The following is a 25,593-nucleotide window of genomic DNA, read 5'->3' as shown; positions in this document are numbered from 1 at the left end:
ATCGTGATGTATCAGCCATGTTATGTGGAAATTTAAATTTAAGCTCGAAACAGGCTTTGAAATTGGCGAGTTCGATGAAGAGATGAAGCGAGCAGGAAAAGATGATATATAAAACGAAAATGGATAACAAACACTGAAATGGAATTTTGGAAAATCTGATCTTTTTTCTGCTTGGGTAACTTGATTAGCTAGGTAAGTCATGGTCAATAAATGACTGTTAATTTTTATGATTGGAGGATTGGTTTTGCATGCTAAAGCTAAGCTAACTCAGTTGATGCCATAACACCGCTGTCGTTGGGGAGATCGGTGTTTCTGTCTGAATCTTAACACCTCACGCTGAACGCGATTTCAGCGACTATAGTTTCTTAAATCGCATGTAAAGAGTCGCTGAGTTAGCTTAGCTTTAGCATTCTAAACCAATCCTCCAATCATAAAAAATAATTGACAGTTATTTATTTAACCATGTCTTACCTAGCCAATCAAGTTAGAAAACAATGATACAAAGACAAGATTTTCCCAAATTCCATTTTATATATTGTCTTTTCTTGTTTTACTGCAATTACTGGCATACTTCATGCCCCTAAATAATACCAAAAATGCTTAATTGGGTTGAAATAAAGTTAAATATTGTAAATAATTGCATTTTTCAATGCTTCAGATTCCAAATCTGTCTCAAATTTCAAATTGCGTATTCTCCCAAAATGTGTAGGTGAAGGTATGACACTCATTTTCAATGTCATATAACCATTACTTTTACAGGAAGTAAATTCTGTAGTTTCCGTCCATTTTCCAAAATCATAAAAAATCAGAGGCCTTAACTAGATGCTCTGCTGCAGTCTTGGTAGAGAAGGTACGAAGAAACCAAACTCAGCTTTGACGTTACTGATGACAAAAGAACTGGCTATGAAGCTAAAAACAACAGTCTGAACATCTTCCTCTTTTGTGACTCTAATGTGGAGCTTTGGTGTATCCATGCCACCTTGTGTGTGCGTGACTCCTGCGCTCTAATCTCATGACTCTATAGGACGTGGGAAATAAGTTACAGTCAGGGGGTAAAACCAGTGACATCATCAACTCTAATGTCAACACAGCCCACGCAGGAAGCTGATCGGCCTATTTTAGGCTGCTGCGTCAACATACCAAAGTGATAGCCAATCGGATTCCTCTGGTGACCTGCTCTTTGTCTGGGTGTTTGCCGTGCGTTCATTGGAAACCATTCATGAGACAAATAGAGCTCAACTAAAATGAACTCTGGATGTTTGGACGGTGTTTTAGTGGCGTTGTCCCTGTCCTCATGTGGGCTACCTAAAAGTGTTTATAGACACTTGGCCATATATTCCAATTCTCTCATTGCATCTTGCATTGCCTACTGATTCACGAGAGATTTGGGGCATCCTTGAGTACTAGAAGGATTCATTTGGGTCTAGTTAAAGAACAACGTCCATCATATCTCTGTAGGAGATTTTTGCTTTTAGTCCGGGGGCTGTTTCAAAGAAAAACACTTGTTGTCATAATGTTCTGCTCAAGACACGAAGGGACGTTACATCAACATTTAAAACCTTCTCAAGCATTAGAAAGATTCAACAGAACCACGAAAATGGTTCATAAAGTTCTTGAAGAACACAACAATTTATGGTGAGCCTAGACAACTGGTCTAGGGTCGTCTAGACCATTTGTCTAGGGTCAGGGCTTTGGAGAGTCTATGAGAGTTAGAAGGTGTTGTTTGGGACGGGCTGAACTTCAAGAACAGTTTTCTTCTAGCAATTACATATATGTTGGAGATATCAGGTGGCTGTAGAACTAGTACCTTCACTTTTGTTCTATAGCAGCTAACTGGACAAACTGGGAAACGACCTCTACTCATTAGCTTGGTGATTGCTGGAGAGTTTGTGCAGGCTTATATTGTAAACACACCAAGCCAGGATGCATTATGGGAAGAGGGCGAGCCAACAGAAGGATGCTTTAGGCAACTTTCGACACCAGGGATATGCAATTGGTGGCCCCCTCGGTTTAACTTTGGGCGGCCTTCAGAACGAATACACAAAATGACTCCAAAAACACACAATACAACAAAAAAATACACAAAGTGACAGAAAATACAGAAAAGACTCCAAAAACATACAAAACATATAGGCAAAATTAAAGACGTATATAAAAAATTACAATAGAAAACCCACAAAATGACTCCATACACACAATTTGACAACAAAAATACACAACATACCAAACCAATACACATAGTGACCCTAATGCTGAAATAAATGCTGATAATGTGACCCTCAGGTCAGATGCAATCACGTTTGCTTATCACTGACACGGTTCAACTATCAATGTTTAACATCTACTAAATACTCCAGCATTTAAAGCATTCGACACACAGTACTGGGCCTTGGCACAAATAGGGTTTTTTTTTGTGATCAATTTTTTTATTATTTTTCTCATAATTTATACAATAGGTACAGGAAACAGTTGTCAATTCTTTACATACGGCATGTGATCGGTCACATGAAGTAGCCATTGTTGCTGTACATATCATCCCATGCCTACCCACATCCTCCCATGCATCCCCACAGAATGCAGCCAAGGCTTAAAAGAAAACAAAGAGTAAATTAAAATAAATAAAGAAACTAATAATAAAGAAAGAAAAAAAGGAGAAAAGTTTTTCCCAAAAAATAACAATAAATAAATGATCGCAACACACACACACACACACACACACACACACACACCCACACCACCCTCCCTCCCGACCCTCGTATATTCCAAATTTCTCAAATACATTAGTAAACAAAAATTCCACATCTATCTCCTCCATCATGACGATATCCACAGAGATAGTATAGAAAATGTATATATATATATATATCATCAAAATATACAGGTTAATTAACCATATGAATACAATATTGATGAAATAAGTGCAGAACTTAAAGAAGATTACTTTTACAACATGTTAGTTAGCCATTCCCTCACCGACAGTGTATGTGGTGGTTTCCAACAACAAACTATCATTGTTTTGGCAGATGTCAGACCAGCCAAACACATACTGTACGCTTGTTTATTGCAGATCATTTCAAAGCTGATGTTTCATTTAGTAAAAGCAGACACTGAGTGAGGAATGGCCACCCTCCATTCCAAAATCTATTCACCTCCGGGCACTGCCAAATTATATATAATAGTATTGTCTAAACAAAACTCACAATATGGATTGTCTCAGACTTTAATTTGCTGTAACCTTCGAGGAGTGACATATGATCTGTGAATAAATTTATAATGTTTTATTTGGTGAGGACATGGATATATTGCACCATATAGTGTGTATGAAGCTTTGACTATTAATGTGTACAAGTCAGAGACAATACTATTGTTTTTGCCTTTGGTATCAATTATTATATGAACAAATAGGGTTTATAGAAGAACAACAACAAACATGTGATGGTAACCCTAAAAAGATGTAAACGAAAAGCATTCAGAAAGGGTTTGAAAGCATTATAACCATTTTAAGGTAACTTTACACAGGTGGCAATAACTTTAAGGTGCCGTTTATCATCATTTCAGTTTGTCACTGTTGGTGAGTTCAGCTCTATAAATACTCCTGACTGTTCTTTTGTGTCTAATCCAAGGACAAATGACCAAATCTCTACCCAGGTTGAATAAAAAGGAGTCATTCTCTGCAAATGTCTTTGTATGAGGGAATGATCTCACCAAGCTAAACAGTAATCCTTCAAAGAGGGAGAGGAAGTCCTCGCCGTCTACATATTGACTCTATGAAAATAGCCTTTGTTTGTCAGCTCCAGCGTAGGTTAGAGGTTCGCCTTGTTCTCCTTTTGATAAGAAATCAGAGATAAAAACACTCCTGCTGTTAGATTTAATAGTCCCCGGTGCATTAGCTAGAAGAAACCTGCGCACACATGAGAGTTTGTGTGGGTCGTTGTTTCCCAGCAGTCTCATCGACTGATCTCATCATACACAAACACACACACATCTGAGGAGGAGGCACAGCTATGGACAATGGCATGTGGACTGTGGACAAAAAGAGGAAGACTGTTTGTTTTAAAGCGAGGAACAATTTGTTCACTTATCGGTGTGTAAGGCAAATATCTTTCATTAATCACATAATTTCTATATATTCAACCAGTATGTGTCATACACACAGTCTTGCTCATGATGTTGTCTGATTGGGAGGGAATGACCGTCACTTCCTGTTCATTTTGATTTCCCGTTTTTCTCGTCATCCATTCCCTTTCTCGTTCATTGCTCACTTCCTTCAAAGAGTGGGTTCCAATGCAGGTTATGGAGACAATAGTGGGCGATACGATATTGTCATGGTGGATAGGAGGTAGGCAGACTAAAGTAAGGTCCAAAAAAATCCAATGTCTATAAAAAGAAAATTCAAAATCAAGAACAAACTTCAAGGCCAAGAAATAAACAACATACAAAAACAAATCCAGATCTGTATCCAGCAATGTGTAGATCAAAGAGTCCAAACAACTAAAATATTCACTTGGACAAAGAACCCAAAATATTGCAAAGAAGCACACTGTAGAGAACCATAAAATACAGTCACCAGGGGCGTCAAGATGTACACATTCATCCAGAAAACATTTCACGCACAAAATATGTATCAAATACTTGTATGGATTATGCAGTAAACAAATAAAAATCACAGAAATAACTTTGTAAAAAGAAATAGCTATGACTCTGTGTCATAGCTATTTCTTTTTACAAAGTTATTTCCGTACATATTTTTAGGAGATCATGCAAAATCACCATAATTTTTTAGTAAAAATGCAGTGCATTGTGTTTGGAAGACAAACAATTGGGCTTTCCAGATATAGCGCAAACTCTTATGCTATGAAATCTTGCGTGGCTGCGCATTCCCACTCAACCTTTTGTAATTTGAGCATCCAGTTTTGGCTTCCGTTGCATCGAAATATACGATTATTTATAAGATTAAACCTAATTAATCCTTTTTTGGCATTTTAGACATGATTTTGGTAAGTTAAGCACATCAGTAATTACATTAAATTAGGCAAAGCTGATAAAAATTATAATAAAATGGAAATGGGTATACCTTGAAACAGAATGTGAGAAATTTTGAAACAGAAAATGGGAGGTCCTAAGCACAAAATCTTTGTCTGCAAGACTAAAAATGCATATTTCTTGTTAAAAACATTGACTCTTTTCATTGTGTCAAATCATGAGGATAATGCAGACAAAACAAAACATTTGAAACATGAAAATACTGAATTGTGTACCCGTGATTAGTCATCTTTGTGTTTCAGTTATGCTAGTGACTGTGAAAGGCCTCAGCTAAGTCTTGATCTGAATAAGCAAGTATACAAGATGAATGAAAAATAATACACTGCCCTTTGCAAACTGGTGCATTCCGGTACTATTGAGAGAAGCAATGATGACTTTAAAAGAAGTCCACAAAACCAAAAAGTAATGAACAGAATGAGCATGAAATCCTCTTAGACTGAATAAATTTGGGTCTAACCTTGAACAACTGTAAAGCTCATCAGGTTTAAGTTTGTAGAAGCAGAATTTGTAAACCAAAGATACCACCGCTGAAACAGCCTGGGGATATTGTGCCGATGGTTTGAGTTCAAAGTCTTTCGAAAAGTTTCTCTTTCCTGTCCCCCCACCCCCCCTCCTCTTGGTCTCTTTGGCCACTTCTCCCGTTGTTTGAATAAAAGAGCAAAGAAACCGCTCTCACCTTCTGCCAGAAAAAAAACCCCTTCACCACAATAAATGATCAGCAGATTCTTGTACGAGCTTTTATGGGTTTGGAAATTGAGAACTCTGCTGCTCCAGTTATTATTAATAGCCGTCATATGGAGAAACACATTTCCCTCTCACTGTTCAGTAAACTCCTTTAATTCTGCTGTTCTTATGTGGTTTTTGCAATACATACAAGATGAAATGTTCTTTGAATGTTGGTCAGACAGAAAGTAAAGTGTGAAAGAAAAGGAATATAAGCAGATATGACAACAAACCATGTCCTTTGATACAGCAGGGATCAGTTCTCGGATTGTTTTGATTAATGTCAGTGAGAGGTTTGAACGGAACCTTTGTTTTCTAAATCTGTGGATTTTTTTTGTGGACACATTCATGCTCGTGTTTGCTGCACAAATTTGACCTCATTTAGAAATAATCTTAAAGTTCAAGGGCAAGGAGTCTTAAAATGGAAGAATGGGGTGTTTGAGAAAGGATGAGAAGAATCAAGGGATGACTTGGTAAATCTGACTCCAGGCTGAGCCGCTTGATGAGGAGGAAATCCCTCTCATTCTTAAAGGAGGCTTCCTCTGAAGAGCTCTAAAACACATGGGGCTGCCATGGATCTGCAGCTGATAGAAACCAGGTTTCTCCACTGTATCCCAGAATAATAGGTTGGTTATGTAGCCTCTAAAAGCCTTGACCACAATATCAATCGAGATGCTGTTGAAGGTTCCAAGACCATGGTAGGCAAATTTGACATATCTGAAGTATTAAAATTGATTGTACGTGTCTTCTTTTTGCAGTGACTTGTCCATGCAGTGGGGTCATCTATCCAGACCTTACTCCTCCACAGACCGAAGCAGTTCCTTGGGCTCCGTGGAAAGCTTGGACACGCCGACACCCACCACTCAGCCTTACTCGGACTCCCACAACTCACCTGTCGACCCTACCCTGTTTAACAATAAGAGAGACTCTGCCTATAGCTCCTTCTCCGCTAGCTCCAACACGTCCGACTACGCAACAGTGCCGCTAAGGCCCGGTGAAGCCTGCTCCATGGAAAACCTGCTCCAGAGTCTTGGACCAGCTTGTCCAGAATACCCAACTGTAAGAGAATCATCGGGTGAGGCCATGGAAGAGGCACAGCTGATTGCACAAAAGACCAGATCCCTTACCAGGTCCAGACCCAGAGATGTAGAGGTAAAGGAGAGGCCTTCATCGTGCTGTTTTGAGCAAGAGTTGAGGGGATTGGACTTCATAAGAAATGGAGATGCTGAGATGGAGATACAAATGAATCCACCTCAGCCTCCAACAAGGAAGGACAGTTTTAAGGCAACCCGGGGTCGCCCCCATTCTGCCATTAATCGTTGCACTTCGGCCCCTATTGAAAACTCAAGGGTTTATTGTCCCTATGAGGAAAACAAGTCCTCCTGTATGACTGGGATCTCAGGAGTTCATAATGGCTCCACAGCAGAAGACAATAGGGGTTCTGGGCCACTCAATCATGATTCCTTTGATTCACACTGTGTGGAAAATCAAACAAATCTCATCAAACAAATAAGGAATGTTGATAAAGACTACAATTCAGATCATCTATCAGATCCTGTTACTACCTACATAGTGTCCAACCCTTCCCCTGGTTCTGGTTCCTTAACTTCAAAGTCCTCCGTTGAAGTTGAAGGACAGTCTTTTATCCGTCACTCAAAGACCAAGCACACATCTACTGGGCTACACAGGCACAGCGCCCCAGAGAAACTCCTCGCTACGCAACTACAGTTATTACAATTAAATTGTAACGGTTCTTCTTTGGAGCCTTTCAATCTGTCACATCCGTCTGATACTTCTTCCTCCCAGTCGAGCAGTCAGTGGTCTCAACCATTGGTTGAACCCACACCAGAAATTTCACCCAACGCCTCCTTAAACAAATGGGAAGGAAATCGGAGCTCAACTCCTGGATCTGTGTTTCTTCAAGGTGACGGTGAAGATAGTAGTCCATGTGAGAGGCCGGATGGGATATGTCACAACGGTGAATCGCTCTTACCTGCTGAACATCATGTCACTTGGGGTCGTTCTGTCAGTGTTCCAGGGGAACCAACGGGAACTTCAACAAAGGAGGACTTAAGCTGTGATCATGTGCTGCAGAACAACTTTGTACCCCTTAGTGCTGCTGCCAGTGTCGATTCTCTACTGGAGGAGCAAAGAGCGATGGAAAGGGAAAGAAGTGGTGGAAAAAATGAGGAGAATGCAGAAAGAGAGACGAAAAAGCAGAATTCTTCCAGAAACCACCGCCGAAACCGACGTCGCAGTGAGCGCTTTGCCACCAACCTCCGCAACGAGATCCAGAGGAAAAAAGCCCAGCTTCAGCGCAGTCGTGGCCCAGGAGGATTACTTGGTAGTGGAGAAATTGTCCAGGAGGAAGAGGACTTAGATACTAATGAAGATGAGCAGGCCCCAGACCTTGCTCTACAGGAAAGGGGTACCAAAGTTACATTTGCCTCACCGGCAGTCATCAAAGATTCCTCGAGCGTGGCACCATTCCAGACTTCAAACAGCTCAAATGAACCCAACTATGAAGGCTTCCAGTCAATCACCTGCTCCAGGTCTGTCCAGATTCTTGATCCTGGCGTTCCTAGTTTTGGTGTTGGCATCCGGGTTGTGGAGGAGCCGGCTCCTGCTGGCAAGGCCAGGAGATGGCGCTGGACACCTGAACATAAACTTCAACCTGAACAAGAACAAAACCGCCTAAGGGCCATCCCAAATGAGCGAGTGTTAGGGCTCACAGGGTCACGTCATGGAGTATGTGCTATGACTTCTTCATCTTCCTCCTACGGTCGCTCTTCGTCAGTTTCCCGAAAGGAGGAGACGGATCTTCTTCCATTTGCCGACAGGATGAAGTTTTTTGAGGAGACGAGCAAAGGTGTGTGTAATCTGAGTTATAGGTCAAAGAAACCCTCTCACAATCCTAAACACCACGAGGGAGAGTTCAGCCAACCTTCTACCCAAAGAAGATACTCCTATCAGGGGGGAATCCTGCAGGAAAGTGGCCCGCTTCCTAACTCCATCGAAGCCAGAAGGCAGTCAATGAGCACGTCGAGGGAAAGGCAGAAAGAGAAGGAAAGAGAAAGCAGAGAGCGGGAGGAGAGGGCCAGTGAAAGAGAACGGGAGGAACGGCTGAGAGAAACCGAGAGAAGGCTGGAAAAAGAAAGACGGGAGAAGGAATTAGAGATGGAGAAGACAAGACGGAAGGAGATTCAATGGCAGATGGAGAGAGAAGAGAGGCTCAGACAGTGGGAGAGGGAAAGAGAGCGAGAAATCCAGTTGGAGAGAGAGAAAGAGATGGAGAGAACCAAAGAGATGGAGCGTCTCAGGATGGAAAGAGAGCAGTTTGAAATGGAAAGGGAAGAAGATTCCCACTTTAACTTTTGTCACTTTAACGGCATCTCGAGTTTAAAGGAAAGAAACAAAGATTTCCAACACAAGGAGAACCTTTACTGCAGCTCCCCACCAAGGCCTCGGGCTTCCTCACATAGCCTCAACCACAACCAAGGACCGCCATCGGCTTTCTACCCAGTGAGCACCTCCGCTCAGCTGGATCTGCATCAGGGATACACAACAAGGAGCTACACACCTACAGAGGTAAAAGCTCATCATAATCATTTCAACGCAACTCAGATCTACTAACTTTGTATTAGCTACATCTTACTGATTTTATTGTTTGCTCATGTTTAATAATCTTCCATTTCAAAAAATGTTCAAAATTATTCCGATAATTTGATGTAAAACATGCCTTAATGGTTAAATTATGTTCATATGTGTAGTTGTTTTTTTTTCTTTGTCTATATTAAAAACACTCTTGACTTTTGGATGGATAAAAAAAAATATGATTCAAGATCAAATATCCTCCTGAGAACAAAAGGGGCTAAAGTAATATTACAATCAAGCTTTTATTTTTGGGATTTTCTGCCTCTTTTAAGTGACAATTTATAAATAAATATGCCTTTATCCTAAATTTAGGGACATTAAAAAGGTTTTGCTGAAATTTATTTTAGTAAAATTACTTCGGGAATTTATTCTTTTTTTAACTGTTTTTTTTTTTTTTTTTTCTAAAAATCTTTAATTTTATTTTTTGCCCCATTTTAGTTATATTATAGTCCTGTATAAGATTAAAAAGTATTCATAATTTCATACTATTCATGCAAACCACACCCGATAATGCACATTTTATGAAATATCATGCGGCTTTAGTTTTTTTAGGCATTGAGGTTTTAAAAAATTCAGCCAAAAACGCACTGAAAAAGTGGTAAAAAGGGTTCAAAGTGTCAATATTGGCTTAAAAGTGGCCGAAATGGGGTGAGGGTGGGTTGTGATAATGTAATTTAAAAAGTACCAACAATCAGTTTAAACTGGCAAATAATGGGCGTGACAAATTGTCAATGTGGTTAAATTGGCAAAAATAAGCATGAAATATGGTGAAAAGAGGTTAAAAGTGACAATAATGGGTCAACATATGCGACAAATGGTGGAAAAGTGGTGGAAAGGGTTTATAAGTGATGAAAATGTCTTGAAAGTAGAAAAAAGTGGCAGGAATGGGAGTAATGTAGCCAAAATGCATTAAAATGAGCAAAAATATGACAAGAAAAAGTGATGAAAATATGTCAAATATGGCAAGTTTGGTGTCGTTTCAAAAAAAAACGGGTAAAAATAAGCAAAAATGGGCTCAAATTGTTTAAACAATAGTCTTAGTTTTTAGAACCCCAAGGTTGAGAACCCCTGCTCTGGAGGATATGGCTAAAACTGTGCTAATAATGGAACACAAAGTAAATGTATTTAAATATAAAGCTGGATTTTTAAACCTGAACCATGTCAGAGTTACATTTTCTAGAATCTTTAGATCGAGTCAAGAATTCCAGTAAACTTTTCTCAACACTTCATTTAACCAGATTTAAATCTTCACAGCCATATTCTTCAGCCGGGCAGCAGGAAACCACTAAACTCAACAGGAAATACAGCCTGACCGAGAGGTAAGCCACACACACACACATACACACACACACACCTAACTGACGTGTATTTGCCTCCGTCTGATTGACTCTCAGTGAGTCTCTGGAGTGGTTGGGAGGGTCCGCTCTGTGCTTTGACTCTAATGAGCTCTAAGTGTGGCCGCTAATGGTCCGCACTCAGTGAGACGTGTCCCAGACGGAGATTCCCGTGTGTTAGCGTGTAAAAGCCATGTATGGAGCTCACACGGTGGGAAAAAGCAGCTTTCAGTGAGTCGGAAACGCCATTTACGTTCGCTGAAGGAACATTTCAGTTAAAGTGGTTAGGTTTTGAAGTTTGACTCCCTTGTTCAAGTCAAACATTCTCATTCCAGCTCCACTCATAACAACAAACCACTAAAGGAGGGAAATGATTGTGAAAAGTTCACTTCAGTTACTTTTACATAACTCTACATTTCCATTATATCATCATTAGTGAAGAATTCGAGCTACTACAGCCCAAACATTTCTTTTCTCCCAAATATTGACTGTAAACAAATCCAAGAAATGTTCATGAGGTTTTTGTTGCACAACATATAAAATATTATAATAATAAAAGCAAAGGACATTAAGTGAAAAGTGGCTGAATTTACAAACTTAAGCCGAATCATCCATGAAGGCAGTGGTTCTCAAACTTTTTCTGCTGCCGCATACAAACAAAATTTCAGCAAATGGAGTCTAAAATGTTGACGTAAGTCTTTTAAAAAAAAACTTTGGACTATTCTACGACAGCGTATTACGGCCACATTAAAATAAAAATCTGGGCACTACAAAATCAAAGGCGTAATATTTCAAGAATAAAGTTGTAATACTTTAAGATTAAAGTCGCAGTATTCCAAAATTAAAGTTGTAATTTTATGAGAAGAGTTATATCTTAATAAAGTCATAATATTTCAAAATTAAAGTCATAATTTTATTAGAATAAAGTCGTATCATAATAAAATCATAATTTTATGAGATTAAAGTCGTAATATTTTAGTTTGTTCTTTGGAGATTTTATCATTTAAAGTGGGCGTGTCTTAACTACTCCAGGAGCCACGCCCACAATCAAGAGCCTAGACCCACGTCAGCCAAAAACTTGGTGTTCAGTTACTCTTTAATTCATGTTCAACACTGACTGTATTTTCTCGCCATCTCAGAGATTATGTGAGTTGGCGGTGGGAGTCCCCACTAGAGGGCAGCACTCAGCACCCACCCCCCCAGGAGGGGCGCTGGGGCCGTGATGACCACAGCAGGTTCTCCTCCGCTCCTTTGTCGCTGCGAGGCCGAGCCATGTCTGAAAACGACCTCTGCTTCGACAGCAGCCACCGCTGGTCGCCCTCTGTCTCCATGACAACCAGCCAGACCCTGAGCGAGGTGGAGGAAGGAGACGCACCGGGAAGCGCCGAAAAAAGCAAGAAAAAGACCCCTCCCCCGCCAAGACCGCCGCCGCCCAACTGGGAGCAGTTCCACCGCCGACGAGCGTCCCACCACACGCTGTTTACATCCTGTGCTCCTCAGCCCCTCCCCCCAGTCCCTCCCTTTGTCCCTTCCCCAGACTCCTCCTCCAGGCAGAGGTCCTACAGCCTCCCCCCGGAGAGACCGGAGGCGTCCGATGGGTGTCCACGATGCACCTGCAACCAATCATCCCGGGACGCCGCCTTTAATCACGCCTCATCCAATCAGAACCAGCCTATGGAATCCTTCACCGTTGCCCCACCCAGTCCCATGTTCTCCAGGAGGGCTTTCAGGCCAGTGGCTCCGCCTCCAAGACACCCAGAGTCTGACTTTCCTTTTCTGCCTCCACCTCCTCCGCCTGTGGAGAACAATGTGAACAGGTGAGAACGTCTGCCACAGTATGCTGTGAACAAATAAAATAAATACAATGAATGAATAAAAAGTAAATAATTAAAAAAATGTAAATTAATAAAACAAATAAATGTTTAAACTTCAATAAATAAACTAAAATAAATACAATAATTACAATAAATGACTTAGGCATGAAATCTCAAAATGTTGTTATTTTTTTTAAATAAAAGTAAATTGTAAAAAAACCAACTGATTTTAATTAGAATTTTTTTTTTTGAATAATGTGTTGTTGCAATAGTAAAGTAAATAGTAAAAAAATTAAATAATTTTAATTAAAATATATATATTTTTAATATAAAAATCAACGAGGCATAAAATCTCAAAATGTTATGTTCATTTTAAAAGATAAAAGTAAAAAAGAGTTAGGCATAAAATCTCAAAATGGCCAAAAAATTATGATTATGAATTATGAGGGATGACGATATTTGAGTATATGAACATAACTTCTTATTTGTTTGATTGTTTTATGGTGAGTCCCACCCATTGCTTCATATTTGATGAATCAAAATGTGTAGTTTGTTTCCCTTTTTTTGAGCTTTTAACCCTTTGTGTTTCCACAGTTTACCTCACGGACCAACGCTAAGGCCTGCAGCCCAGTGGGACGGAGCCCCGCCTCCAAGGGGTGGAGTCTGCTGTGTCTTCACTCCTCCCTTCAGTCATAGTGATGAACCACCGCAGACCCTTGAACCAGGGACCGAGTCCGAGGCAACCCTGAGCCCGAGCCCCGCCCACAGCCTGGATGCCGAGCTCAACGTTCCCATGGAAACGGACATCGACGACTTCCAGGAGGAGGAGCTTCCAGCGGGTGAGGCAGCGATAAGCAGTGAGCTGCCGTGCTTCGCTTTGCCCGTCACCGTCTTAGAGACGGACATCGACTCGCTCCCGGAGCCGGAGGGCGAGGGGGCGGCCGAGAGCGGGTCGGTGGAGAAGGAGCTCGAGGAGAACCGGAGCCAAGTCCTGAGCCTGGAGGAGGAGCTCTTCCCTCAGAGCGGAGAGGGTGAGTCGGGCACGGAGAGCTGGGGAGGAGCCCCAGAGACCCTGGAGAACAACACGGACAGCCTGGACAGGTGACCAAAGCTTCTTTAAAACAAATTGCAGAAACATTTTTCACTTATATTTTGTAATATAGCACAATAAGAACACAAATCAGAATTACTAACTTTAAAGTCCTTTTAAAATCCGAACCCAAGAAACAACATGTGAGTGACGAACCATCCTTAAAAAGGGAGGGAACTTTACATTCCACTCGCAATGCTTCCTTATAACGGTTGAGTATGACTAGTGTGCCCAGCGTGCATACTTAAAAAATGTCCCCAGATAGTATACATCTGGGTATTTCTCATGTACTCGATCTTTTCATACTATTTAATGTGAATGCACTACATACTCATTTTGACGTCAAACTTAGTATGAGTAGTACGTTAGCATGACATTTACAACACGGCCTTGTTTTCTGATTACATTTAATGGTTCGAAACTTAAGCCCTCCAAACATTGTTAATGTGTAATGTGAATGATTCAGGACCAGGGACTGAGCCTTGAGGAACTCCACAAGTAATTATTTGGAGTTTTAGATCATTTAAGGTCAGATATTTTTCATTTGTGGCTTTCAATCTAATTTACACTCAGTTATTACTCACAAAAAACACTCTTTTCATTTTATCTTTTATCATTAATTCAGTCATTCTACAGATTTTTTTATCACTGAATATTAGAAACTGCCTTTGTTTGATTTGGTGATCATTTATTGTGTAGTTGCAGATGATTCTCCTCTGCAAGATTTAGCTTTACCAATATTATTCATGTGTAATGCTACATCAATGCTAATTCTAGGTTAATGCTATTGCTTGGTTAGTGTAATGGTAGGCTAATGCTAATGGTTTGCTAATACTACTTGATTAATGTTAACGTAAGGTTAATGCTAATGCAAGTTAATGCTAATGCAAGTTAATGCTAATGCTTTTGTAAATTTTAATGCTAGCTAATGCTTATGTAAATGTTTCTGCTAAGCTAATTTCATATTCATATGAAAAATTCAGGACCAGGGAATGAGCCTTGAGGAACTCCACTGTTAATATGTGTTAAGTTTTAAGCCGCTCTGACTTTGATTTTAATCTAAACTCTTCTTCCTGGTGCTCAGGCGTTCCGTGAGCTCCAGCTGCTCGTCCTATTACAGCACGTCCACCGCCAAAGCTCAGATTCTCTCACAGATGAAAGACGTCACCGACAACACGGAGCACGGCGAGCGCGACGAGCTGTCCTACAAGGTGAGGCCGAGGGTGTGAAATATATCAGATGTTAATTACAAAATGAGAATAGAGGTTTAGAAGTTCTTTTAAAGTCACATAAGTACGGGCTCCAATTTTTCATTTCCAAATTTCCTTTATTCCGTTTCTGGATTTATTTACTTCCCAGTCACTTTGCACTTTTCTGTTTCATCATCTTTCTCTGTTTAGATGACTTATTAAATATATATTAAATGCCCTGAAATCAAACTAATCTTGTGAAAATAGTGGTAATAGAGTCTGGTATTATTTTTAAATTTCATATGCTTGAGATAATTTACGAAAACGAGATGGTCACGCTGAAATCACACACGAGGTTACGTCACTAGAGCTACACTTTGAATCCTCAGAAACCTGTTTAACAGGAAAAACCCCATGGAAATGTGTGACATGATCCCAAAACAGGATTTTATGAAACCTTCAGTGTCGTGTTTTGCACAAAAATCCTTCACAGCTGTGTGATTGGAGGTGTCACAAGGTAAACTGTTCACCAGTTCATCTCATACACCAGCAGCTAAACCTGTCTTTTTACCAGAGCTGAAAGCTTTGAATTCAGTCATACATTAAAAACACACTTCAGATAAAGTTCAGCATTCATTCTCAATCACAGGGTAACATTACTAAGCAAACTGTAACATGTAGCGTGACATTTTGAATGAGATTATGGGCGTAATTGGCAATATTCACCCAAAAATAGTGTATAAATGTGTGACATTGTCCCAAATGATGCATGTGAGGCATTTCCGTGTCACATTGGGGCCAGATTTTAAATAAACCGGAAAAAAATCTAACTGATTCCTTTTCTAAATACATTTATTTATTTTAAATCTATTTTTCCATTTCACGTGATTTCCCCATTTTCTGAGATCACGTAAAAGTCCCTACATGAGAGGTGTGTGAACAGGATGATTGGTTGGAGATCAGCAGGTTATGTTTGAGTCTGATGACAGTGTTTGTGTGTGTGTGTACGTGTGCATGTGTGCGTGTGTGCGTGTGCGTGTGCGTGTGCGTGCGTGCATGTGTGCGTGCTGCAGAAACAGCTGATGGAGAGTCTGCGTAAGAAGCTCAGCGTGTTGAGGGAGGCTCAGAGAGGCCTGCAGGAGGACATCAGAGCCAACTGCATGCTGGGAGAGGAGGTACACACACACAGTTTACTCATTAGTTTATGATTTGATGAAACATGGACAAACTGCAGATTAAACAAACAAACAAACATAGCCTCTTCCATTTACACCTCAGATTGAGAACATGGTGGTGTCTGTGTGCAAACCCAACGAGGTGGATAAGTTCCGGATGTTCATTGGAGACCTGGACAAGGTGGTGAGTCTGCTGCTGTCTCTGTCTGGGAGGCTGCTGAGGGTGGAGACCTCACTGGAGAACCTGGACTCTGAAGCTGACCTCCAGGAGAGGGTGAGGAGTCTAGAATTATTACGACTTTAATCTGGAAATATTAAGACTTTAATCTAATAAAATTACAACTTTAATCTAATAAAATTACAAATTTAATCTAATAAAATTACAACTTTATTCTAATAAAATTACAACTTTAATCTTGAAATATTACAACTTTAATCTAATAAAATTACAACTTTAATCTTGAAATATTACATCTTTAATCTAATAAATTACAATTTAAATCTTGAAATATTACAATTTTAATCTAATAAAATTACGACTTAAATCTAATAAATCTCAAAATATTACGACTTTAATCTATAAAATTAGGACTTTATTCTTGAAATATGGCTTTAGTCTAATAAAATTACGACTTAAATCTAATAAAATTACGACTTTATTCTCAAAATATTACGACTTTAATCGAATGATGTCACAACTTTATTCTTGAAATATTCCAACTTTTAGGTAGGTTTTTATTTATCTAATTAATAATATTATTTTTGTTAGGTTGAGATAAAATTAATATTCTTTACAAAAATTGCATAATATATATTACTGCATTTTGTTTTCTTATGTAGTTAATTCAAGTTCAAAATGTGACCTTTATAAATAAATAAATGAAGAATTAGGAGCATGTTTAAAAAAAAAGTTAAACTAATAAATAAATCAAATCCATTTCATAGATTTTATTATTATTATGTGAGAAAAATGTATTTTCTTAAAAGTGCAGACTTTTTTTCATACAAACAGGAAGTTATGACTAATTTGGTTTATTGTGTGTGTGTGTGTGTGTGTGTGTGTGTGTGTGTGTGTGTGTGTGTGTGTGTGTGTGTGTGTGTGTGTGTGTGTGTGTGTGCGTGTGTGTGTGTGTGTGTGTGTGTGCTGCAGCGCCCTCTGCAGGAGAAGAAGCGTCAGCTGATGAGGCAGCTCTCTGAGGCCCAGGACCTGAAGGAGCACGTGGACCGTAGAGAGCAGGCGGTCAGCAGAGTGCTGGGCAGCTGTCTGACCACGGACCAGCACCGGGACTACAGGTAGGAGGAGGCGGCCCCTGGGGGATCCCATCCAATGGGAGTTCACCATTCCCTGTCTGACCAACTTCCTGTGGTTTATTTCTCTCTCCGTCCATCCACAGCCACTTTGTGAAGATGAAGGCGGCTCTGCTGGTGGAGCAGAAACAGCTGGAGGACAAGATCCGCCTGGGGGAGGAGCAGCTACGAGGGCTGAGGGAGAGCCTGGGACTGGGACTTGGCCTGGGAGTGGGAATGCTGATGGGATACGGACACTATTAGGAACTTTCTTTCATTATTTCATCAAAATGTGTCTTTAAAAAAATGTAGGATAAAAGCCATCATTCTACTTTAGCCTACATCAAACAGCCTGGCGTCCCACTGTTGGGTCCCTACCCATGGGTTGTGAAACTTTAATACGTTACCAAAGCTCGCGTTCTCTATTTAAAACTCTCGGTTCAGGTTTCTGAGAGTTTCTGTTGCATCACAAACTAACACTAACAATGCAGTGTAATCGCTCTACATTAACCCCTGTTTGTGGAGTTTGACACTCCACTCTGTTACCCTCACTATCTGTACAGCAGTCACTCCTGTTTATAACTGTATGCAGTCTATGTATATATTTCTATATATATATATTGTGTTTTTCCATATTTGTATCGACTGAAGTTGGATGTAAAAGTGAAACAGGAAGACTGAGTTTATTGTATATTTGACGGTAAATGATTGTTGTTTTTTGTATCATTGTTATTTTTTTATTAGCCTGTTTGTGAGACATTTACTTTTATCTAACATGGTGAAGACAGGAAGTCCCACCTTTTGTTTGTAATATTTGTTGTTTCCATCTGATTGGCAAAATAAAGTTTTTACCATCCTAGGAAAAAATAACAATTAAGAATTATTAGCATGTGTGGCCTTTGTTTAGCTTAGCTTAGCATAAAAAAATGTTAAAAAAATAAATAAATTTGCGAGAGGCATTTTATTTAAACTCTATTTTTTATTTTTTACAACACATCTTTTCGGGTGTCAAAAACAATAAACGTATAAAAACAACACAGACATGCAGTAACTTCTCTAATTTTTGACCAAATATATGACAAGCTTTGAATAAAAACGGAATTTCCATGTTCATCGAAACTCTAATTCCTTCAGTGAGAATTTTTCAAACAAGATTAAAAAAACATTAGCTAATGTTGCTAGAATTCTAATAACATGAGCCAGTATTCTTGTTCTTATATATCATTTACACATAGCTTAATCATTGCGCTGCTACATTTGTTTGTTTTTTTTTTTGTTTTTTTTTTTTTTTGGATATTTGTCAAGAAAATAACCTGAATCGTTCATATCTACAAGAGAATTAAACATTTGGTCAACTGTTTAGCTTTCTGCTAATAACAACAGTAAAGCTAATGCTAGCTTGAGTTACTACTTGTAAAGCCAACTATTTCTGTTTATATTTCTATCAAAGCAAGTCTTGCCCACCCAAGCAATGTTTTCGCTTATTTTTTGCTTTTTATGCTAAGCTAAGCTAACAGGCTAACTCCAGAGGTGTAGTTTAAATTGAACACTCAAATAAAAATGTAAGACCCCTTTTTTCATTCTAGAATTGTTTTTATTTTGTTTTTTTAGCATTGGGAACTTTTTTATCTGAAAGTTAAATCTTGTGAATTGTTTTTATTGTTTGTTTTTATACGTTTAAATGTGTCATTTAAACACAATGATTTATTTTCTATCCATCATTCGCCTTCACATTGTAACTTAAATTTAAAATAACGGCTCCATGTTTGCTTTGTTTGAGTCACAATTTCAGTTTTCGGATAAAAACTAAATAAATAAAATAGTGAAGGAGGACACGCCCAACGAAGCAGGTTTGTGCTTTCCTTCCAGTTTTTATGCTAAGCTAACAGGCTAGCTAACTAGAATTGTGTATATTTTACACCGTTTCTTCAGTTATTCCATTTCTTTTCATTGACAGCTGGAAAATAAATAAAAGATTAAGTTTTTCACTCAGAATTTCTCGTTTTTGTTGTTATTTCAAGCCCCAAACACGTGAATATTTGATATCATTTCACTAGTATAGCGACACTTTTGTAAGAGAAGTTGCTGGAAATATTTTATGTTTTTCTTTGTAAGTTGATTTACTAGAAAACCTTACAAAAAAAAGTAAAAATAGTGAAGGACACGCCCCAACCAAGCAGGCTCCCTCCATTTTTGTTTTTTGTGCTATTCTAAGCTAAGCTAACAGGCTAGCTAGCTAGAATTGATTATATTTGACACTGTTTCTTGAGTTATGTTTTCTGTTTTTCTTTGCAAGTTAATTTACTACAAAAACTTTTTTTTAAATTAAATAGTGAAGGAGGACACGCCCAACCAAGCAGGTTTGTGCTTTCCCTCCATTTTCGTTTTTTTGCTAAGCTAAGCTAACGGGCTAGGTAGCAAGGATTGTGTATATATGACGCCGTTTCTACATTTATTCCATTTCTTGTCATTGACAGCTGGAAAGTAAATAAAAAAATTCAGTTTTTCACTCAAAACTTTCTTGTTTTTGTCATTATTTCAAGCCCCAAACACGTGAATATCGTTCCGCTAGTATAACGACACATTTGTGAGAGAAGTTGCTGAAAATATCTTCTGTTTTTTCTTTGTAAGTTAATTTCCTACAAAAACTTAAAAAAATAAAATAATTGTGAAGGAGCGTGTCGCCCAACCAATCAGGACCAGAACCTCCAGACACAAAAACAGCTTATTTCCCTCTGCCACCATCCACATGAACACACCCCAAGTCACCCACTGAATCCCCCCCCACCCGATCACCACCTCCATGATGACATTATCTGCTGCACTGTATATATATATAATTATATTTATCCTATTTATCCTTTATTCTCTATCTATCCTTTATTTATCCCTCATCCTTTATATTTATCATTATTATTATTATTATTATTGTTGCTGGGTTGTTCTTTGTTTTTTTTTTTTATTATTATTTTTTGTTGTTGTTTGTTTTGTGCACCAACTACCAAGACTAATTCCTTGTACTGTCCTTAAAACTGTACATGGCCATTAAAAACATTTCTGATTCTGATTATTTCAAGCCCCAAACACGTGAATATTTGTATTGTTTCACTGGTATAACAATATAAATGTGAGAGGAGTTGCTGCTGTAAATATGTTCTGTTTTTCTTTGTCAGTTGGTTTACTCCAAAAACTTTTTATTAAAAAATAAAATAGCGAAGGAGGACGCGCCCAATCAAACAGGCTAAGCTAAGCTAACAGGCTAGCTAGCTAGAATTGTGTATATTTGACACTGTCATTCAGTTATTCCATTTCTTGTCATTGACAGCTAGAAATTAAATAAAAGATTCAGATTTTCACTCCGAATTTTCTTGTTTTTGTCGTTTTGACTCATTTGTGAGAAAAGTAGCTGCTGGTTTGACCAAGGTCAAGAAAATATTTTCTGTTTTTCTTTGTAAGTTGATTTACTACGAAAACTTTTCATGCTCAACTGGAGTTATTTTAGTATCTGTTAAAACACTGGTGAGATGGAAAGCTCCATAAATAATGATAATAGTATCTAAGCTGCTGCTTGGGGTGATTTATGCTTCTTTGTGGTTTTGAAAAGTCTCTCTCTCTGGTGAAGCTGTTTGACTGTGGTCGGACGGTTGGATAAACATGACCGAGGTAAAGCGTGATGGATGTTTTTCACGTTAATGGTGCTTCATTAATACTGAGGTTTTGCTAAAAGGCTCCTGTGGGCTCTGAAAACACACTTCATCAGGACGTTTTGTGGTCGTCGCGGCCCATTCTGAGCAGCTGGAGGCCGCAGATTGAAAAGTCAACAAAATAAAGTGTCAGCGGTTGATTTGGTAAGAGAGGCTGAACTCTGATTGGTTGGTTTTGGTTTGCAGCATTTTGAACAAATAGACGAAAAATACCTTTTATATCACTTAACGTGCAACATATTTAACAGACAAACATTTTTGAGTTTTGTGTTTTTTTTCCCACCTGTTATAAGAACTAATAAATGAGCTTTCCTGGAATATTTTTGTGTAGAATGTGCATGTTCTTTCTTGCGTAAATATTATAATTTATGTATTTATATTTTCGTTGCATTTTGCCTGTGAGGTAAATTATTTATTTTCTCTGTCTTTGTGTATTTTTGTTGTCGTTTTGTGTGTTTTTCTGTCATTTTTGTTTTTTATTGTTTTGTGTGTTATGATACTTTTTGTGTATTTTTGTTGTCGGTTTGTGTGTTTTTCTGTCATTTTTGTATATTGTTGTTTGTATTATAGTTTTTGGTCTTTGGTTTCCATTTTTTGTTATTTTGTGTGTTACGATGAGACTTTTTGTGTATTTATGTTGCTGTTTTGTGTGCTTTTCTGTATTTTTTTTTTTTTTTTACGTGTTTTTTTTTTTTGTTCTGTTTTTATTGTTATGTGTGTCACAAGACTTTTGTGTATTCTTGTTGTCGTCTTGTGTGTGTTTTCTGTCATTTTTGTAAATTTTTGTTGAGTTTCTTTGTGTTTTTATTGTTTTGTGTGTTATGATACTTTTTGTGTATCCGTGTTGTCGTTTTGTGTGCTTTTCTGTATTATTTTTTTAATGGGGTTATTTTAATCTGTTTTTATTGTTATGTGTGTCACAAGACTTTTTGTGTATTTTTGTTGTCGTTTTGTGTGTTATACCAGTAATTTGACTCACAAGTAATACATATTTAGGTAATTAATGGTCAACAAAGTAAGGGGTAAAATCACAAAGTCACAAATTAGAACTAAATTTAATTAAATAAACTACGTTTAATTATAATAAATTGTTCGGTTGAATATCTAATATTTATTGTAGAAATGCTTGTTATTACATTATTTCATGTGTGTGAAAACCGATAAATCGAACTGCTCTACTGACCCAGTTCGATTAACGGACGCTCTTTGTTCGACTTCCTTTCCTGTTTTTTTTAAACATTCACATCAAGCTAGTGACAAACCTATAACCACATCCGGCCTTCACAATAAAACAAAGCCGCTATATATCTAAAAATATTTTAAAATAAACCAAACGCTGTGTTTTTCTATTTCCATGTGTATTAAAACTAACAATGATGACTGATTGTGGGTGGTGTTGTGTGTTTTCAGTGGGTTAAACTTAATTTCATGGTGGCTTTTAACTACAGGAAGTTGTAAACGTTATTATGTTAGCCCGACGCTAGCTGGGACGATAGGGTGAAAGTAGTGAAGATTTCATGGAATAAACTGGATAAACTCGCTGCTTTGATGGATTTTTGATGTCGGGAATGAAGATTTATCGCTAACGGAGTGTGTGGCGTTGTTTAAATGTATTGTATGAGGCTGGAATGACTCAGCAGTGAAGTTTTATCACGTAGGCTGGTGTGTGTAACAGAAGCTACAGACGAGACGATCCCGGGTCACGAGATCACCCGTTAACTAACGGCTGCGTCACACAGGTAAACGTCTGCTTTTAAATGAACGTTTTTAAATAGACACCTCCGGTTTATGTCAATAAATATTCATCAGATAAAGTCACTTTGAGCTGTTAAGACAAGGTTTTGAAAAACAAAACAAAAACAACAGCAGGGCAACGTTTAAAGGCGTCACTCTGGTTACTTTTCACACGTCGTTAGGAATAAAAAGAAAAACCGGTTTAAACAGGAAATGTAATTATTGACGTTTACAGAAGCACCAGTTTGTTGGTAACTCAAGCAGAGCTGTCATGTAATCATTAGTGACAGTGACAGAGCAGGTGTACTGGTCCTACTGGTTTCCCAGCTATCTAGTGACAGACTCATCGTCTCAACTTTGGCTCCACTGTTCATTTTGACAACAAAATATTGACTTATTCTTAGTTTTAGAGTTCTGGCTAAAGATTATTAACATCATTTTTTACACCAGAATTATTATTAGTTTTAGTTTACTTTTAATTACTCTTTAAATATTTCATAGCGAAGAGAAAAAGGGGCGGAGCTAGTACTGGGCTATATATAGCAAGATTCATTTGGCGATATAGAAAATTACAATATCGACTATATAACGCAGCGGTTCTTCACTGGTCTCACCCTGTGACCCATTTTTTTTTTTTTTTGCCACAGTCATTAAATTGCGACCCACTTTTTTTTTTATGATTCAACCTACCAAATTTAGTTTTTTCAGAAATATAATAATATATTTAGAAAACAAACATATAATATCTTTTTAAACATAAATCTATGTATTTTCCCTGTGCAACATGCCTGTCGAAAGGAAAGGTTCTTTCAAAATAAAAGACAATTCCAACATGAAAGACATTAAGTATTCATTTATTTTTGACCAGCTGCCTGCGACCCACCCAGTACAGGTCCACGACCCACCAATTGAGAATCGCTGATATGAAGAACAAGACAAATGCTTAATAGGACAACAAAATACATAACATAACAACAAAAATTACACAAAACAAACCGTAGGGGTCGCCGGTTCATGTCCCAGTGCGTACCTAAAAAAAAAAAGGAAGTTGTTCTGGTAGCTTCTTGAGCACTGCCAATGTGCCCTTGAGCAAGGTGCAGAACCCCAACACTGCTCTCTTCATTGTAAAGAGACTTTGAGTACCCAGAAAAGCGCTATATAAATATGAATATGAATAAATATGAACAAAAATACACAAAAAGAGAAATAAATGCTCAACGGGAAAACAAAAATCCAAGAACATCTATACGTGTGAGTAAGTTACAGAACTCACTCACACATGCTGTCTCTTAGAGGAGAAATAAACCAAAAGTGGCTCATATTGTGCAGCTGTTTGTTCATAAATGTGTACCTGTATTTTACTCCTTTTGTGTATTTTTGTCGTTCTTTAGTGTATTTTTCCAGTAATTTTGGATTTTCTTTCTTTCTGAGTCATTTTGTTTATGTTGTTCTTGGATTTTTGTTGTCACATTGTGTATTTTTTTTTCTCCTTTTGTGTCTTTGTTGCCCTTTTGTTTATTTTTGTTGTTTTATGTATTTCTGTTCTCTCATTTTTTGTGCATTTTTTCTCTTTTTGTGTTCTTTTGGGTTTTTTGTTGTTCTTTTGTTTATTTCTCCATTTGTTTGTATGTTTTTGTAGGGTTTGTTTTATGTATTTTTGTTGTTTTTTTAATATATTTTTATTGTCCCGTTTTGCACTTCTTTTTAGGACTTTTGTGGACTAACTAATAAGTATAACTATAATTTGTCCATTGAACCAGAGACTTAATCTGATTGGTGGATCCCAGCACTGATGTTTCAGTTGTTTTTTATTTGTATAGAGTTTAATTTACAAAGTGGGCGGAGTTTCTTTGAAGGCGGATGTTTGGTCTGTTGTTGCTTAGCAGGGTGACTTTGAAACGTTTACACATTTAGAATCAATTAAAGCACTGTACATATTTTATTTGGTTTAGTCAGCGTGGTTTCTATAAATATAATAGTTCATAATTACTTACACACACCTATTTTTGTATTACTTTTTTTCTAACTTTACAATTTTATTTTTAAGATTGTAAAAATGATTTTTTTTTTAATGTACATTTCCATTTGCCCCTGAAATTAATATAGTTTTCTCTTTTGTTTTTAACATTAAAAAAAAGAACTTTTTCTTCTGAAAATATTTATTGCATTTATAAAGGGTGGAAAAAAGAAATGTTGGAATTATTTTTAATTTGATGTTTTTGTGTGTAAAATAAAATAAAATCCCAAATATTATTAACATTTGAGCACAGATTTCTTTTTTTTGGTGTTCTTTTCCAGTACTTAATTTACTACTGTTTTGTTAAATAGTTGTAGGAAATGTTAGGAGAATGTTTATTATTATTATTATTATTATTATTATTATTATTATTATTATTATTATTATTATTAATAATAATAATAATAATAATAATAATTAGGAACATATATAATAAAACATATATAATAAAAAATAATGAAATAAAATAAAATTATTTCATTGATGAACAAAAATGTGGTTCGTTTTTTAGTCTTTATCACAAAAGTTGCACAAGTTATTATACTAGACTTGAGTAATACTAATAAAATAATTAATACATAAACAAATAAAATTAGGATATACTAAAATAAAACATATTTTAATAAGAATTGAATTAAATTGATAAAATAAATGTGGTCCGTTGTTTAAAAAAATGTATCAAAAAAGTTGCACAACTTACAGAAAAACAACAACAACAAATGTATGTGTTTTAGTCAGGAAATAGTTTTTCTTCTTCTTAAATCCTCGTGCTGTCACATGATCTTCACCTGTAACACGGAAGTCCGTCACCAGATTACGCGGACGCCA

The 25,593-nt window shown here is 37.6% G+C and overlaps 1 protein-coding gene across 8 annotated transcripts in view; it reads left to right on the top strand.

Moving 5' to 3' along the window:
- Positions 1-19,305, top strand: part of shroom4 (shroom family member 4) — a 104,178-nt gene extending 84,873 nt beyond the window's left edge. For all 8 annotated transcript variants that reach the window (XM_028474088.1, XM_028474089.1, XM_028474087.1 and 5 more), the window contains 9 exons: positions 6,525-9,354; positions 10,675-10,739; positions 11,894-12,571; positions 13,163-13,669; positions 14,743-14,869; positions 15,922-16,023; positions 16,127-16,297; positions 17,174-17,316; positions 17,418-19,305. In XM_028474088.1, coding sequence (XP_028329889.1) covers positions 6,525-9,354; positions 10,675-10,739; positions 11,894-12,571; positions 13,163-13,669; positions 14,743-14,869; positions 15,922-16,023; positions 16,127-16,297; positions 17,174-17,316; positions 17,418-17,574 — 4,780 coding nt within the window. In that variant the 3' untranslated portion in view covers positions 17,575-19,305. The remainder of the gene's footprint in view (positions 1-6,524; positions 9,355-10,674; positions 10,740-11,893; positions 12,572-13,162; positions 13,670-14,742; positions 14,870-15,921; positions 16,024-16,126; positions 16,298-17,173; positions 17,317-17,417) is intronic.
- Positions 19,306-25,593: the final 6,288 nt, after the last annotated feature.

This window comes from Gouania willdenowi, chromosome 18 (genome assembly GCF_900634775.1).
Source record: "Gouania willdenowi chromosome 18, fGouWil2.1, whole genome shotgun sequence".
Classification (NCBI taxonomy): domain Eukaryota; kingdom Metazoa; phylum Chordata; class Actinopteri; order Blenniiformes; family Gobiesocidae; genus Gouania; species Gouania willdenowi.
The sequence above is the reverse complement of the archived record's forward strand: the minus strand, read 5'-3'. Positions and strand labels throughout refer to the sequence as shown.